At 31.4% G+C, this 16708-nt stretch overlaps 2 protein-coding genes across 5 annotated transcripts; both read left to right on the forward strand.

Moving 5' to 3' along the window:
- Positions 1 to 266: 266 nt before the first annotated feature.
- Positions 267 to 14920, forward strand: LOC112682917 (tRNA-dihydrouridine(16/17) synthase [NAD(P)(+)]-like). 4 transcript variants are annotated; one of them, XM_025553718.1, is made up of 10 exons: positions 267 to 1002; positions 11495 to 11728; positions 11795 to 11954; positions 12043 to 12238; positions 13179 to 13427; positions 13496 to 13641; positions 13706 to 13827; positions 13887 to 14036; positions 14151 to 14280; positions 14673 to 14716. In XM_025553718.1, the coding sequence occupies exons 2-10, from the start codon at positions 11507 to 11509 to the stop codon at positions 14714 to 14716; spliced, it is 1419 nt and encodes a 472-aa protein (XP_025409503.1). In that variant the 5' UTR covers positions 267 to 1002; positions 11495 to 11506. The 4 variants fall into 4 exon arrangements, with proteins under 4 accessions (XP_025409503.1, XP_025409488.1, XP_025409496.1 ...); XM_025553703.1 differs by lacking the exon at positions 267 to 1002 and adding an exon at positions 4671 to 4830; XM_025553711.1 differs by lacking the exon at positions 267 to 1002 and adding an exon at positions 9378 to 9541.
- LOC112682909 lies at positions 6162 to 9340 on the forward strand. The gene has a single exon (XM_025553684.1). The coding sequence runs from the start codon at positions 7072 to 7074 to the stop codon at positions 8743 to 8745; it is 1674 nt and encodes a 557-aa protein (XP_025409469.1). The 5' UTR covers positions 6162 to 7071; the 3' UTR covers positions 8746 to 9340.
- Positions 14921 to 16708: the final 1788 nt, after the last annotated feature.

Raw genomic sequence — 16708 nt, forward strand, 5'->3', positions numbered from 1 at the left:
AACAGCTGGTCATTTTGTCCGTCTAATTTATTAGTTAATAAAATGTAATTTTCTCTTATTTAATTAAAATTATATTAAATATCAATCTTTATTTAATAAGATAAAATTACATTTTATTAACTAATAAATTAGACGGACAAAATGACCAACTGTTGTTCACTCCTCTGTCCTTGTGCGTGAGCTTTTCGAACAACGGAGTCAGACCAAAAAGTCGTCCGGGTCGGTGGCTGCCTCAGCCACGGCGGCCAGACCGGTTGACGATCGTGTTCTCGCGGACGCCGAGAGAGAGACGCCGCGTTCGTTGCGATAACGACCGCGACATACTCCCCCGAGTCCGCGAGACGCGGCCGAGCAATTGGGCTACTTCGTGTTGGGGTGCGGGGCCTCGGACGTCACCTCCATAGCCTCGATCCACCGTTCCACCACGGCTAGCTGTTGCTGCTGGGAGCTGTCCGGTGGATTGGCCGGTAGCTGCGTAGTTAGCAGCAGCGTCGGTTGCTCCACATGCTGTGGAGCTGGCTGCTGGCCTGGCTGCTAAACTGGCTGCGGAGCTGGTTGCGGAGCTGGCTGCTGTGGCTAGAACCGCCCCCGTCTGTCCCGCACATCATGGCGTTGGTACGCCGGTGACGCTCGGTGAGGTGGTACCCTTCCCGGAGGCCCTGCATGAGCCCGGGTGGCTTCTCGCTGCGGTTGTGGGGTGCTAGCCCGCGTGGACCGACATCCCTCGGCGAAACCTCTCTCGAAGAAGGTCTACGCCGTCAGGCTGGCCCGGATCCGGGCAAATGACGCGGTGGCTGCGCGTTCAGCCGACCAACCACTCACCGTGTTCTCCGGTCCATCCCCTGAAAGCCTCCTGGCTTCTCGGAGCAGCTGCCCGGCCATGGTCCGAAGCTTCTCCACGTGGGTGGCTATCACGCCGCGGGGTGGGCGGCTATCACGCCGCGGGATGGCCGGTTATTACGGTTTGGCGGATTGTTGGCGCTTTCTGCCATCTGAAACAAGGTATGTTTTATACTTAAAAACAGACAGTTTTTTTAAATAGATTTGAGTTTTATTTATATATTCAACATAAAAATTAATGTACAAGATGACCTATGTATTTTAGTCACGAGAGCGTAAATTCTAGGAAAATGTCCGTGGGGGCTATGCTCTCACGGAATTTTTCCCGTGGGGGCAGTTGCTCCCATTGTTCCGGCGCCCATGTCTTCATAGCAGGATTATTTGCAATAATACTTAAACATATCGTTTAATATCATTTTAATAATTATAAAGGTATTTTTTTTTTTAGTTCAATTTTTTCCCCACATATTTGGATGTTTTTAACACATATTTTATAAATTATACTTCCATATATATTTCATACATATTTCGTACATATTTCTGTATTTTTATTACATATAAATCCGTTCCTTACTAATAATTAATACCTACATATAGTATGTACAAAAAATTATCTTAACTGTACAAAAATGTACAGTTTAATTTTTTTTTTTCTTCGACTCATCGGTATAAGCTGTTGACTTTTCTCCTTTTATGTCTTCAATCTGTACTAATATTGGCTCAAAGTCGGCATAAATTACTACTGGGTGCTCTGTGTCATATTTCATGCCTCGAATTCTAGAGTTGTCCCTTTTACAGGCATGACTGGTAATATAAATTTATGAGACCCACATATTTTTCAAATGTTCGTCTAGCGCTGCCTGACCACTTAATTTAAATTTTTTCCATCGAAATTTGTAAAACACCTTTTACAAAAATCAACACTCTATATGTAGAATTTTTTGAATTCGAACAAGTCTTGAGAAGTTTGATATATAGGTATAGTGTATTTTTTTCGTCATTGTACATTAATAGGAGGTCAAAATGTTTCTCCTTCTCTTCATCGACTACTTTCAGCGGAAAGACTTTATAAATGGGGAACTATATTATTATACTATATTATGTGGGGTTCTATCTTCACAGCAGGATTATTTGCAATAATTAAGGCAACACGTCTAATTCAAGAATATAGTATATCGAATACAATTATATATAACAATATATATTTAATAAAGAACTTAAAATGTTGGATACAGAGCATACTAATATTGAAGAAAATTAAAAGGCAGATCTAGAAATCAAAGAGCAACGTTCTCACCCCTAATCACTCAATAAACTCAAACTTCGAGCTCCAAATTCATTGTACCATAAAAATTATTAAGTAACATTTCTACAAGACAATGTCCAAATGGTCGATGCTGTCGCGGTTTATTTTGAATAAAAGCAATAAAATAAACATTTATTGAGTTTTAATTCTACTTTTTTATTCGATTTGAATTTCCTTAATTTTCCTAATTTAAAATCCTATATACATAACAAAGAATACTTAAATATTGCTAGCTATAATAATGTAATAGTTAAAATATTTTTAGTTATAGAAACATTAATTTAATTGATTTTGCTATAGATACTTAATACTTATAAGTACAACTTATAGTTATTATTGAAAGGATGTACAGAATGTAGCCTTTTATAGCCTTAATTTACATTATGGTAACTTAGAAAAGCTACTCCTCTAAAATTTTAGACAAAATAGTGTAATATTTTACTTGAAATATTTCTTGACCATATCTTCTTAAAGAGTTCAGTACCACCTATATCAATAAACAGTTATTGTGTAGAGCACCGCAAGAGTACATAGTTGTGCTTTCCCAGAATAAAAATTTATTTTATTTTTTTATTTTTATATGAAATTTACAATTTATACTTAATAACACAGTAAGTAAATGTGATAAAGAATTAAATATAATAAATATTGACATTGAAAAATATTATATCCAATTATTTAACGTCAGAATAACTAATAATATATGTATTAAACCTGTAAGTTATAGTTTGTTTTCATGATAGATTATTTAGTATTTTATGTATATTCATAGGTGATAATTGTATTTTAAACAATAAAAGACTGTAAAAAGACTTTACGAAAGTAAAGCGGGATGGACCTTGGATCGGTCCTTTGAGGATTTGACCAATTGAATTCTTCAATAGGTAGTTTATTGATGGGATATGCCTTTATCATTTGAATTATGTTGTTCTGTGCGCGTATCGAAATAACCGTTATTTATTGGTTTTTTACATGTTAATAATTTACACTGTTACAACTTATTTTTGACATGATTTATAACCGAATGATACACATCATTACATCCACCTTACAAATTTTTTTGTTGTGTCCTCACAACAACGCTCTTTGGCGAGTGAGGGTGATATAAATGTTTACAAACATTTTAAAACGGAGATCAAAAATGGAGAGTTAATAGGCAAAACACAATACTATTACATACTACGATTTTTTATTTTTACAATTGTAAAGGGACAATATTAATAGCTTTATAGTTGAATTATGGTTAGGTTATATGTTTAAATTTAAAAAAAATTAATGTTTATATTAACATTTATACATATACAGATAAACATGTTCATATTTTTTAATTTGTCTACTTGACAACAGATGGTATTATTGTACAAGATTTCTTATAAATTAATTAATTTACATAATATTATTTCCTACGCAGTGCCATCCCGAGGGCAGGGCAAACGGGGCACTCGCCCAGGGCCTCGTGCCTCCTCGCGTTTGTGCAATAATATATATATATATACATATATACACAACATACCATGTATAAATAGATTATAGATATATGGATTGAGGACCGCTATTCTGGTGTACCTATGGATTTCGGCATTCGTGTGGCAGGTGATCTACCGGGGGGTGGACGATCTGCGAATTCAGGACGAGTGATCTACGTTTTAATAGTATACAAACACATTATATTTCTTACTACGAGTACGTCATATCATACAAATATTCATCAAATATAAAAATAAAAAATTATTAGACAAATATAATTATAATTTCAAATACAGTAAACGTTTTATAAAATTCAGACGCACATATTATAGACAAGCTCCAACCAACGAACAATTTGAATCTAACCTATCCAGCAACATTGCTAATGATTCGTTGTTATATTGTAAACGTTATTAATCGTTATCGCAATTCTGTCCCACTGCGGTCTACGATAATGTACGTATAATAATAGTATAATATAATAATAGGTAATAATAATTGTAGATCAGAAACTACACCTTGTATAGTATGGTAGATCACCTGCTACACGAATGGCTTCCTACCTAACTTACCGTATGATAATTACTACACGAAATAAGGCGTATACCCATGATTTATTTTAGTAATACATCACTAGGTATAAATAAGTATATGAAGCAAAGAAAAAATATAAAGTATAAACACGGCTGCCATGAAGTTACCAGTCTGGAAAATTGGAAATTTTAATAATATAGAGATAAATGTACAGTGTTGCTCCCTTGTGTATAGAAAATATAATTATACCTTAAAATATGAAATTTAATTTAATTATTACGCTTTTAGTTAAAGTTATTGGAATAAATCAATTGGTTTTACGTAAATTAAAACGAGATAGGTAATAATCAATAATGCACGGACGGACCAATTCAATTAATTAATAAGTCTATGGTAATAATATGTTATACATATTATTTTTAAATAAACAACATATTTGGAACTCCTGTAAAATATTTCTGTTATCACTGTTATCAGCCATTAGATAATAGATATGGAATTCATGTGCTGATGTGTATTAAATGCGTATATTTTAATATGTTTAAAGTTTACAAAACTTATTTAATTTTAGTTACTTTCGTATAAACTTAAACATAAGTATATTTATCAGTATAGTATTTATCAGTTGTATAATTCTATAAAAAATTGTTACTCGCTTCAAAACGATTTATGATTTATATCTGGTATGTATGATAAAATATAAAATGTTCAAGAAAATAATATTGATTATTACTGTAATGTCTGATTTATCCATAAAAAGTTGAATTCACTAATAATGTTAACAATAATTTATGTTATAAAAATCTGACCTGCATATTTTATCCTTTTTTTTTAATTTTAGAGATTTTAATTTTAATATACTAAAGTACTAGTTTACTGATTGTCACAGTATTGTGTGTGTTATACATTTTTATGATCAATCGCTTAATTTTTTATTAATTTTTGGTTCAAACATTCAATACATTCCATTAAAATTAACTTATAAATATAGATAAACTTATAGATAAATCTATTACCTAATTATGGTAATTGTAATATTAAGTATTTAATATGTATCAATTATATCATGATTATACTTATAACCATGAAATTATATTATATCATGCTTATAACTACAGAAAATAATTATTAAAACCTTTTGTATAAAGGTATGCTATTATCAGAACATTTTAAAACTAATATTTACTGAAAATCAGTAAATAATGTTAATTGACGATAAACGATCAGACATATTTACAGGTTAAAAATTATATATTATTTAATTAATATTATAATTTATTATAATTAGACTTCAGAATGCATGGGTCTTAATAAACTTTTTAAATTCTGTGTATATAAAACATTTCAACATTTTTTCCGTATATTTACTTTACTTCTAAAATAATTTTTTCAAGTAATTATTAGTGGAAAAATATTAATTATTCTATATAAATATCATTAAGTATATCTCATATATTTTTTTTAATTAATGTGTCTTATGATGTTTATAAAATGAGGACTTATTAATGTTTTTCTAAAAATAATTAAATATCAGATACTTTCTTCTATCGCTTAAAATACTATATATTAATATTATAGTTATTATTAGTTATTAGTTATGTTCAATACTTTTAAGTGTTATGTTTAGATTGTTTTATCTTCTTCAAAATTTTTTTTAATTATTTATGTAGAATCAAATTGATATCTTTAAAGTAACAAATTTAAATAAAAATATTATTAGGCGGGGGAACATTAGGTTTGGAACATTTTTTTTTAAAAATATTTTATAAAATACTATTAATTTTCTTATTAACCCTACCAGTTACAGGAAATCTTATATTATCTTATTTATTTGACAATTGTTGATTCATTAAACTGGATTTAATTTTCATTTAAAAATATTAATTATACAAATATGGTTTTTTTTAATATCTTTTTGCATTCATTCTTTTAATTAAACTATTAAATAATATTTAAACTAATAATAATATAAAATGTGTAATTTATTATTAATATATTTTCTTTAAAACTTTGTTCGACTGACATTTAATGATTTTAATTCTGTGTATTAATAAATATAGTATGTATGTATACCGTTTGTATGGTTAAATTCATGTCTAGTCTATGATTCCAAAAAAAAGTTTTTTTTTCAAAAAACACAATTTTTCAATTCATTATTTGACGTGTCAGGAAGTCTCGTGCACTCGTTCCGAAAATAAAAGTGTCTTGTAATTGATTAGTTCGTATATTATTTGGAACTAGTACACGACTCATACAGTTATACCTAACAACCGCGCCAACGCTGTACTCGGACAACCGAAATTTCGTTGTTATTATTTTTCAGGCATCTGGGAAGTATGCAAAATAATCAATGACGACATTGATTAATTGTTCACAGAGTGAAATAGGTTTTTGGAGTAGGTTGTCACGTTCGTCGATGAATGAACGTCGTGCCGTCGCTGAAACTTGCTCTGTATTAGCAACGGCACGCGGTGGCATGACGGCGCATAGTATAGGCATTATTGGGAGATGCGCGAGGGCGACTAATCGATACAGTTGTGACGCGGTGCACTCGAATGGGCACCGCGAACGTTGTTCAAAGGGGGCTGGCCCGGCGGTAAGCGTGCACGTTCCTCGGTCGTTTCGCCCTCCGAGTCCGTATCGGCTCCCTCAGTACCATTCGTCCCTCCGACGCGCACCGACGTGATATGCGTTCGTCTCGGGTCTTTTGTTGTTGCGGTTGTCGTCGGTTCGTACGGTTACCGTTCCCCTATGATGCGGTAGGTGTAGAACCGCGTGACTCGTGTACGTAAAACGAGAAAAGAAAAAGAAAAACCTTCTTCGAAACCGGTGCGCGCGTACACAATTGTTGTTGTACACGTCGCGGATGCACAGCGGTCTAAGGCACCGCCGTACAGACCGGGACTGCATGCGATGCACGGAGCATGACACTGTGCCGCAGCGAAACCAGGCGGAAGCAGAGGCGCATCAACGGGCTGCAGATGCCGTGGCACCCGCAGCAAGTGGCCGGTTGGCTGGTGCTGGCCGCGTTCGGCGCCTGTACGTTCGGCGTCCTGTTGCCCGGCCTCGGGCCCGAGCTCTACCCGGTCGCGCTGTTCGTGCTGGGCAGCCTGTTCTTTTTGCACGTGGTGTCGCACGCCGCCGCGCTGCTCATCGACCCCGCGGACCCTCAGCTCCGGGCGCTGCGCGACGACGACCCGCGGAAGACCGTGCCGGAGCTGGACAAGAGCAAGCACGCGCACGTCATCGAGAACGGTAAATGTCACCTGTGCAACATCTACACGTCCGGGCACCGGACCAAGCACTGCGGCTCGTGCAATAAGTGCGTGGAGAAGTTCGACCACCACTGCAAGTGGCTGAACCACTGCATCGGCGCGCGTAACTACGTGGCGTTCATCGTGAGCGTTGTGTCGGCCGTGCTCGCGTGTCTGGTCATCGTGCTGGTGTCGTCCGCCGAGCTGGTTCTGTACAACGCGGACCCGCTGCGCGTCGAACACTACCTGCGGCCGATATTCGCCAACCAGACGGTGCAGATGAACCAGCTGTTCAGCGTCAGCCGTCTGCCGGTCGAGCGGAACGTGTTCGTCGCGGTCGCCTCGGTGCAGTGCGCGCTCGCGCTGGTTGCTCTCGTGCTGCTCCTGCACCTGTGCGTGTTCCACGTGTACATATCCGCGCTGGGCATCACCACGTACGAGTACATCAGGAACTACCGGCGGTACCCCGAGTTCGATTCCAGGAACGGCGCGTCATCGTCGACGTTGTCGCTGTCCAACAACCGGTCCAGGAACAAGCCGTCGTCCGAGCTGGCCAAGCTGTACGCGTTCGCGTGCTGTTACGGAACCGTTACGGCTGCAGGTGGCCGGCGAAAGCGGCCGTCGTGCGGCATCCACTCGAACCTAGGTCACGCGCAGCAGGACGACGGCGGTGGAGCCGGTGGCGCCAACAACGACATGACCGTCGAAACGGTCGAGTCGTACGGACGCGGCGGCGGTCTGTTTGTGAAAGATTTAGAGACGAGACCGGACGACCGTGTGCAGAACGTGCCGCCGAAATGCCGATATTGTCTGGAAAAAGACAGGATCCAGGGCAACGGGGCCCGGTTCTTCGTGCTGGGCAAGCGGCGCAAAGGGTTCTGCTGCTGCTTCCAGAAGCCCGAACCGGTGTTCGAGCGCACCGCGGCCGTGCACCACGTCAAGGTACCACCGTCGCCGTTCGCAGTGCGTCGGAACCGCGTGATACCCGCCAACGATCAGTTGTCCATGGTCAATGAGTGGAAGTCGTTCAACTCGAGCACGTTGTCCGCGCTGCCGGCGCTCTCGCAATCTGCCGGCCACCATCCGATGCAGAAGATCACGCTCAAGGAATTGGGCCAAGTGCTCGCGTTCGTCGAACAGCAGCCGCTGAGGAAACAGCGGCGCAAAGTCGGCAACAACAACCCGCAAATCAAACACTCCAAGTCGTCCTCCAACCTGTCGCCCATCCACGAGTCAGGTCTTTCCAACCCGTCCACGCCGCAGCTGAAGAACCGTTATCCCCAGACCAGACCGTGCAGTTGGCTGTCGACTTCCCCGCAGCACAACTCTTCGAAAAGCGCGTGATTTTCCTTCTCTTTGCTTTTCGTTTCCCGTGCGATGTACATTCATCATACCTTCACTCTCTTCTTACCGTTCTCGCCACCATCGAGTAACAATATTATTTTTTTTTTCATTTTTATCTACCATACCCTATTCAAATTTTTTATTCGCCCTTGTATTTTCTTAGCCCTTTTTGTCTGTATTACAATTATATAATTTAAATCCAAATCTAATGGATGTATATATATATATATATATGTGTTTGTGTGTGTGTGTGTGTGTGTGTGTGTAGGTAACAAGAGTTATAATTATAGTACGATCGTAAATATGCTATGCTAACATATTAAATGGAAACGTCACTGGTCCGTTATCGTTAAAAAAAATTCGGGATTTCAAAGATTTGTTTTTATACCTATATTTTTATTTATTTGTGAGTATGTTTTCGTTGTAACTCGTGATTGACGTTTTCGAATATCAACCAATAATTAGAATCCATTTATATCAATGAAGTTGTTTACATTTTTAACGATCACGCAATATTATAATATATGTTATCATGCAATGTACTGAAGTCATGGTTTGTTGTGAAATATTAATATTTTAATACTTTTTCATTTTTATAAATACATTTTAAATTTTAATATTTTTAGAAAACTATTTTTTGTATGAAATTTTTTGCGGAGATCCATTTATTTAAAACGTCGTGGTTTAAAATTGGATTATAAACTATAATGGAAAATATACTCTGTGAACTATATAGATAATAAGTTGTATATTTTTAAACGTCCTCCTACCATGACTATTAAATGAAATATAATTAGTAAGTAGATATAATGTATAGAAAATTGAATATAAAAGAAATATTTAAAAGTATAAACATTACATTATTGGTATGTAAAGATAAATGTAATAGTCCATTTAAAGTTTAAAATTATAATATTTACTTATATATAAACTAATAATTCTAATACACTAAATTACCTATATATTATAATTTTAAACTAAATTTGGTTTCATCTTAATTATTTTTAGTGTTTTATTATATTTAATTACATAAGTTTTATCCAAGTCAATCTAATATTATTTTTGTTTTATATTTTTCAACTTTTTAGTACTTATTTTTAAAATTGACTATTCATTATGCATTTAATAATTTTATAAAATTATGGTATTATATATACATATATATATATATATATATATATAATATTTACGAATAACCAAAATACCTAATAGATAGTCATTTGTATGTTTTTAAAACACCATAAAGTCATAAAAAATGATTATTCAATTGGTGCAAATTTGTGGTGGTTAGACCATAACCTTCTCGACCATACTTAATTTTAATTTTAATAATTTAACTATTAGTATCAAATTTTACCTCCCAATGTTCCCTTTAATGATTAATAATAAAAAACCTTGGATAAGAAATTTGGTTAATTTTTTCTTTCTATAAACGATATAAATGAATATAACATATTCATCCCAGAAATAGTATTAAGGTCTATAAATATAACTGTATTTTATATCTGTCCTAGTATATAATACTTGATTACCTGATTTAACCATACTTTAATTTTCATCAAAATATTATCATTACAACTATTTTCTAATTATCGCATTTCTAATCATAATTCTTTTTAACTTAGTTTACTGAGTTACCTTGTAGTTTTTTTTAATTTTTTATGTTTTCACTAAATCATTTATACTTACTATAGTTTGGTATTGTATGTGTATATAGTATTTTGTTTAAATATTATATTATCAAATATTGTGTTTATTTATTTTTAGATAATAAAATTGATATCATAATATGTGTGTATTATTATTTATTTATTGAAAATTATTGTCTTCAAATACTGCAATTAAGTGTTTTGCATAGGGATTAAAGTTTAAAGGGACAAAGGTCATAAGGTCTACTACATCAAAAGTATTATTTTCATTAGTTTAAATTATGATAGTAACAAAAAATATAATATTTTTTTTTCTGTAAATACTCTTAATGGTTATTTAAATATTATTAAAATTTTATGCAACATCCCCATTAGAAATTTAAAATATAATTCAATTATAGGCTTGATATAATATATATTATGTCCTGCAGTGGTGTATATAGAGAATATTTTTGGGAGGGGCTACTATGGACAGATTTAAATTACTACTGCTATCTAAGAATTACTAACAAGACACAGTTGGTACATATCTACATTTCATTTACAGAACGTCCCAAAACGATTTGACATTGGACACAAATTCTAAATAAGCATAAAGCTCCATATAACATACGTTTAAAATAAATTTTAAGGTTTTTAAAACATTTTGGGGGGCTGTAGCCCACTAGGCACCCCCACCCTATATACGCCACTGATGCCCTGCCTTGTCATGTACATGTTTCAGTGCTATAACAGTAGTATTGAATACTAATAATTTGACTGAACTAATTATTTTTATTAGTATTTGGTTGATATATACAAATGCAGAAACTATGATAAGCACAAAATATTACTTACATGTAGATTACTAACTCATCTAATAGTTTTATTTTAAAAATTAATTAAATGCAAAGAAATATTTAAAAAATAAAATTTTCAATTAAAATTAGTAAATCAAAATAATGTAAGCCTGTACCCAATTACTCTTCTTGCTGAAATACTGATGATAATGTAAATTTTATAAATCATATTTAAAAATATAAACTTTATAATAATCATGTTTACAAATATATTTTTTATATATTTATTTATTTGTTTTGTGATATTATTTTATTATTTAGGTATTTAAAATCATGGAATCTACAGGAAATGTATGGGAAAATCTTGGAAAACCAAGATACATCCTAGCCCCAATGGTAGAACAAAGTGAACTAGCTTGGCGAATGTTATCTCGTAAACACGGTGTTCAGTTATGTTTTGCTCCTATGTTACACAGCCAAAATTTTGTTCAAGATCGAAAATATCGTAAAGAATTTTTTACTACCTGCCTCGAAGATCGACCTTTAGTTGTTCAAGTATGTTTCAGTAACAAAACATTTTTTATAACAATAATATTTAATTTAATCTTATAAATTTATTAGTTTTGTGGCAATGATCCAAAAGTATTGCTTGAAGCTGCAAAATTAGTTGAAGATAGTTGTGATGTTATAGATTTAAATTTAGGATGTCCACAAGCTATAGCTAAACGTGGATTTTATGGTTCTTATCTTCAAGATGAATGGAAACTTATATTTGAGATTGGTTAGTACTATAAATATAAGTAATTTATTATTTAAATTAAATACAATATAATTGTTATAATTTTTAAATATTATAATGAATTTTGTAGTTAAAACTTTGCGACAAAATCTTAAAGTGCCAGTTTCTTGTAAAATACGTATTTTTGAAGATGTTTCAAAAACTATATTGTATGCTAAAATGTTAGAAGAAGCTGGTTGTCAGATGTTATCAGTTCATGGTCGGACTAGGGATCAAAAAGGGAGGATGACAGGATTAGCTAATTGGTGTCAAATAAAAGCTGTAAAGTAAGTTAAAAACTAAGCAATAATATTTGAAGTATATTTTTTTTCTGCAAAAAATATAATGGGTCCCACCAAACATGTTCATGTAGGGTCTATGAGTTCATAAATTATAATACATTTTATGTTAAGTAAGTTTCAAGCTATTTACTGTAGAATATTTATATGAAAAAAAATATACATATATTCTTGAATAAATTAATAATACTAAACTATTATAGTACATTTACCTTATATAACTAATCTATGAATATAAATATATATATGTGTATATTTTTATTTTATTTTATTATATTTATACACATTATAAATATTATATATTTAAAATATTATATAAAATGATATAATTTGTTAATTAATATAATGATTGGTAAGTTTTTAAACTAAATTAATTTTTGGTAATTGAATATTATCATTCAATATTTTCAAATAACTGAATACTTTTCTTAATTTGTTATAAATCTAGTTTAATAATTATGGTTTTAACATTATATATATTACAAATCTTCACACTTATGATGAAAATAGCAATAAGAATATACTGAACTCCCATTCCTATGTTTGCATAAGTACAAATATATATTAATGAACAAATGTAAAAATCAACAATATGTCAATGTTAGACTTTTTTCAGCAATCAGCAACAAAATATGCCAAACAAAAATAAAAACTTTTTTTATAGAATTTATAGATAGTAATTAGATATACTAAGTATAAAAATACATATTTTTATATTATATTTTATTTATTTGGATAACTCAAACTTTTTACCAGTCCCTTTGACTTTAAATTAACCAAGTATGACTATTGATAGTTTGTAGTTTTATTTCTTTATACTTATTTCAAATTAAGTATCATAATATTTTAAACTATAAATCAAGTACAATTAGTTAATTATACAAAATTTCTTGAACAAATTAATTTTATTTTGAATTCTTTATTTCAGAGAAAATGTAACAATTCCAGTCCTTGCCAATGGTAACATACAAGTATATCAAGATGTTCAAAGATGTTTAAAGGAAACATTGTGTGAAGGAGTAATGTCTGCTGAAGGACACCTTCATAATCCATATATTTTTGATAATCAATCACCTCCTGTTTGGGAACCAGCACTTGAGTATTTAGATCTTAGCGAACAATATCCTTGTCCACTTTCAAATACTAGAGGTCATCTATTTAAACTTTGTTACCATTTGTATGTAAATAAAATGAGTTTAAATTTTTTTAATTTGAATCTTTATTTATTTTATTTTATAAATCTAGATTTTGTCTACCTGAGAATGAATTAATTAGAGAGATATTGGCAAAAGGTCAAAACCGTAATGATTTTAGAAATGCCATTATGCAATTAAAATTAAAATATTTACCGTATCATTTGGGTCAAAAACCATGGGACAACATTCAAAATGGTAAAACATATACCATTTTAAAACGGATATATCAATTATACTATTGAATTTTGTGTTATTTCAGATTATAACTTAATTTTACCACCTTGGTTATGTCAGAGTTATGTTCGTGTATTACCTGTAAATAATTTAGATGGAATTGAAACTCATAAAGAAGTAAATAAGTTAAAAACCGATGAAAAAGAAGTAAGACACATGTCAAATAAAATATATTACTAGATTCTCACATTTTAAAATTCCAATAGAACTTAAAAAGAAGTATTGATGATGAAGATTGTACTGACCCTTTGAAACTATCAAAAAAAAAATTAAAGCAATTGAATAAATTGAAAAATAAAGAAATTAGATGCAAACGAATTCTTGAAGAGTTATGTTCGGAATGTCGAAATCCAAAGGTAAAAACTATTAATTGTATTTATTATTTTATTGATTTTCTTAAAATGTATTAAATAATATTTACTCATTTTATTTATTTGATTTATGATAATTTATATTTTTGTATTATCAAGGGATTAAAATGTGAGTACAAACTTTGTAAAAAATGTTGCCGAAATAAATGTTATTTAGAAATTGCCGACTGTGCTGGCCATAGAATATTAATAAAAACTAAGAAAAACTATTCTTGTCATAAACAGAAAGGTATATTTAATATCCATCTTATTTATTACATTAAATAATTGAAGGGTTGACAAGAATAACATGCTAAGTAACATTTTTTTGGATTAAATTTTTTTTGTGAAATAACGTAAAAATATTTTATAAAAGTTACTCGATTTCATAAATATAAATATGATATAATTTTGTAAAAACGATAAGAGCATGCATTAAAATTATATTTATAAGAAATTATAATAGGTACATTTTTTGTTTTTATTTATTATTCTAAAAGTACAAATACAAACTGCTGCATAGCACGTTATTACTGCTGACCATTTAATTGTATTATTTTCATTTATTTATTAATTTCAATGAAAAATATAAATTATTAAAATTATTCATATTTTATATTTAATAATTATGTTTGTTTTCAGATAAAGAACTGAATTGTAAACAAATGTGCACTGAAGTTTCATAAGATAAGTGTAAACTGATGATGTAATGAGTATATTAACTATAACAATTACTAGGAAATGTGGTTATTGAATTCTTTATTTTAATTAAACTAATGAAGTATGTAAAATATGTGTTTGTTTAAACTGATAAGCTTATTAGATTTCTTTAGTGATTAATTAAAAACAATTAAAATAAAATGCCTATTAACTGTGTTAAAGAAATGAATGTTAAGTTTTGTATAATAAAATAATAAATATTTATTTTTAATATAAAAATTTGTTTTCTTATTTAGATTATATTAAGTTTTATAAATAAAACCTATCTTTTTTATATTTTCAAAAATGTGATAATATTGCTTTTGCTGAATAATCATAATTTTTCTATAAATATAAGTTCTCTAACTATGGATCCGTCCCTATAAATACCATGTGAATAATACATCAATATAAACGTAGATGTTCAGAAAGTTCTGTTAAATGCATAATAATATGTGGCGTACTTAGGGGGTGCCCATAGGGCCCCCCCCCTTGGTCCGTGTAATACACATCATAGTATAACACAATATTACTCAATACTTGTATTATATTATATAATGTATAATTAAATAATGATTTGATACGAAAACCAAAATAAAAATAGTAAATTGCAATTACAAATTGTTTAGCGATACCGAGTAAAATATAAAAAGCAAAAGGGAAAATCGATAAAGCATTATCGTATCTAGACTAGACCGTTTCTCTAGAACCGTTCGGACAATACGTTAATACCGCATACGTTGCTCAGTTGCTGTTTAATTAGTTAATTACTGATAGGGGATGCAACGCATAGTGTGATCCTAGTCTAGTCGTGTAGTTTTTAATAACGCATTATTTTACTTGTCAATGCATTATTTATTATATCTACTTGTGTATATATATTAATATTTGTATAAATTGACAACCGAATTTATAAATAAAAAAATAAATATGCAACAAAATAAAAGAACATCAAAGATAACTAATTTTTTTTAACTTAACACAAAAAAAAAATTAAAATAGAAACTAAACGACGTCGTGGACGACGGACAGCATTATTCACATTCCGACTCGCAGAGTCTTATTTCAACGGACATAGAAAAGGCAATGGCGTAGACGGGGTGTAGGTGTTTAAATCCCCTCATTGTCTTTCCAAATATTATAAATGTATTATTTATATTATTATATATTTATTTTAATAATAATGAACAAAATATATTATTAAATATATTTTTAATAATTAATGATAATATTATCACGGATTTTCAACAACTTACTACACTGTCGTTATGGTTATGAATTATGACCACGATTAAGGCTGATTAGTGATTACCAGGGTTGGGATTTTGTAGCATTAGCATATTTCTTATGAGATGCTTATAAAATAGCAGAGTAAGCTAAAAATGCGTTTCATAATAGAGAGAACTCAAATAAAATATTTTATTTTGCTTTTTTTGCATATTTTGCGTTTTTTAGTTTATAGTGCTTTTTCGGATTTTTTGAGACTTTTTAGCCCTTTACCTGTTTTAATCAAAATCGGGCATATTTTATGAAATTATATTTTGGTAAACATTTTTTTTGATTTTTGTTAATTGAATTTTCAAGATTTAAAATTTTAATTTTAAATTATATTATAAATATATGGTTTAAGTAAATAGACCGATTACACTGATGCAACTCTGTACAATTACAGCGATAATATATAGATAGGTATAATGTAATACAATAATTTTGTTTTAGTTATTTGGTTCTAATTTTTATTATATGCTGATTTTTTGTTGGTTTTTTTTTTTTTTGATACTAAATCTACTAATAGCCGATTATCAACGAACGAGTGTAGAATTCGCTTTATACAGTCCACATTCGTCTTGTGTGCTCGTATAAAATTATTAAATAATAAATTTCCTTCTTTTTTTGTTGTTTTTATTGCATACTTTTAGAGCTTATTTAGCGATTTTTAAGGTAATATTATAGCGCATATTTATAAAATTTTAAGTGCT

This window comes from Sipha flava, unplaced genomic scaffold (assembly GCF_003268045.1).
Source record: "Sipha flava isolate LNK unplaced genomic scaffold, YSA_version1 104_pilon_pilon, whole genome shotgun sequence".
Classification (NCBI taxonomy): domain Eukaryota; kingdom Metazoa; phylum Arthropoda; class Insecta; order Hemiptera; family Aphididae; genus Sipha; species Sipha flava.

Excerpts from the sequence above, each read along its gene's own strand:
- LOC112682909 (XM_025553684.1), top strand. The coding sequence starts at position 7,072 with ATGACACTGTGCCGCAGCGAAACCAGGCGGAAGCAGAGGCGCATCAAC.
- LOC112682917 (XM_025553718.1), top strand. The coding sequence starts at position 11,507 with ATGGAATCTACAGGAAATGTATGGGAAAATCTTGGAAAACCAAGATAC. Across the intron at positions 12,239-13,178 it reads TGTCAAATAAAAGCTGTAAA|AGAAAATGTAACAATTCCAG; the intron begins GTAAGTTAAAAA and ends TCTTTATTTCAG. Across the intron at positions 14,037-14,150 it reads CGGAATGTCGAAATCCAAAG|GGATTAAAATGTGAGTACAA; the intron begins GTAAAAACTATT and ends TGTATTATCAAG.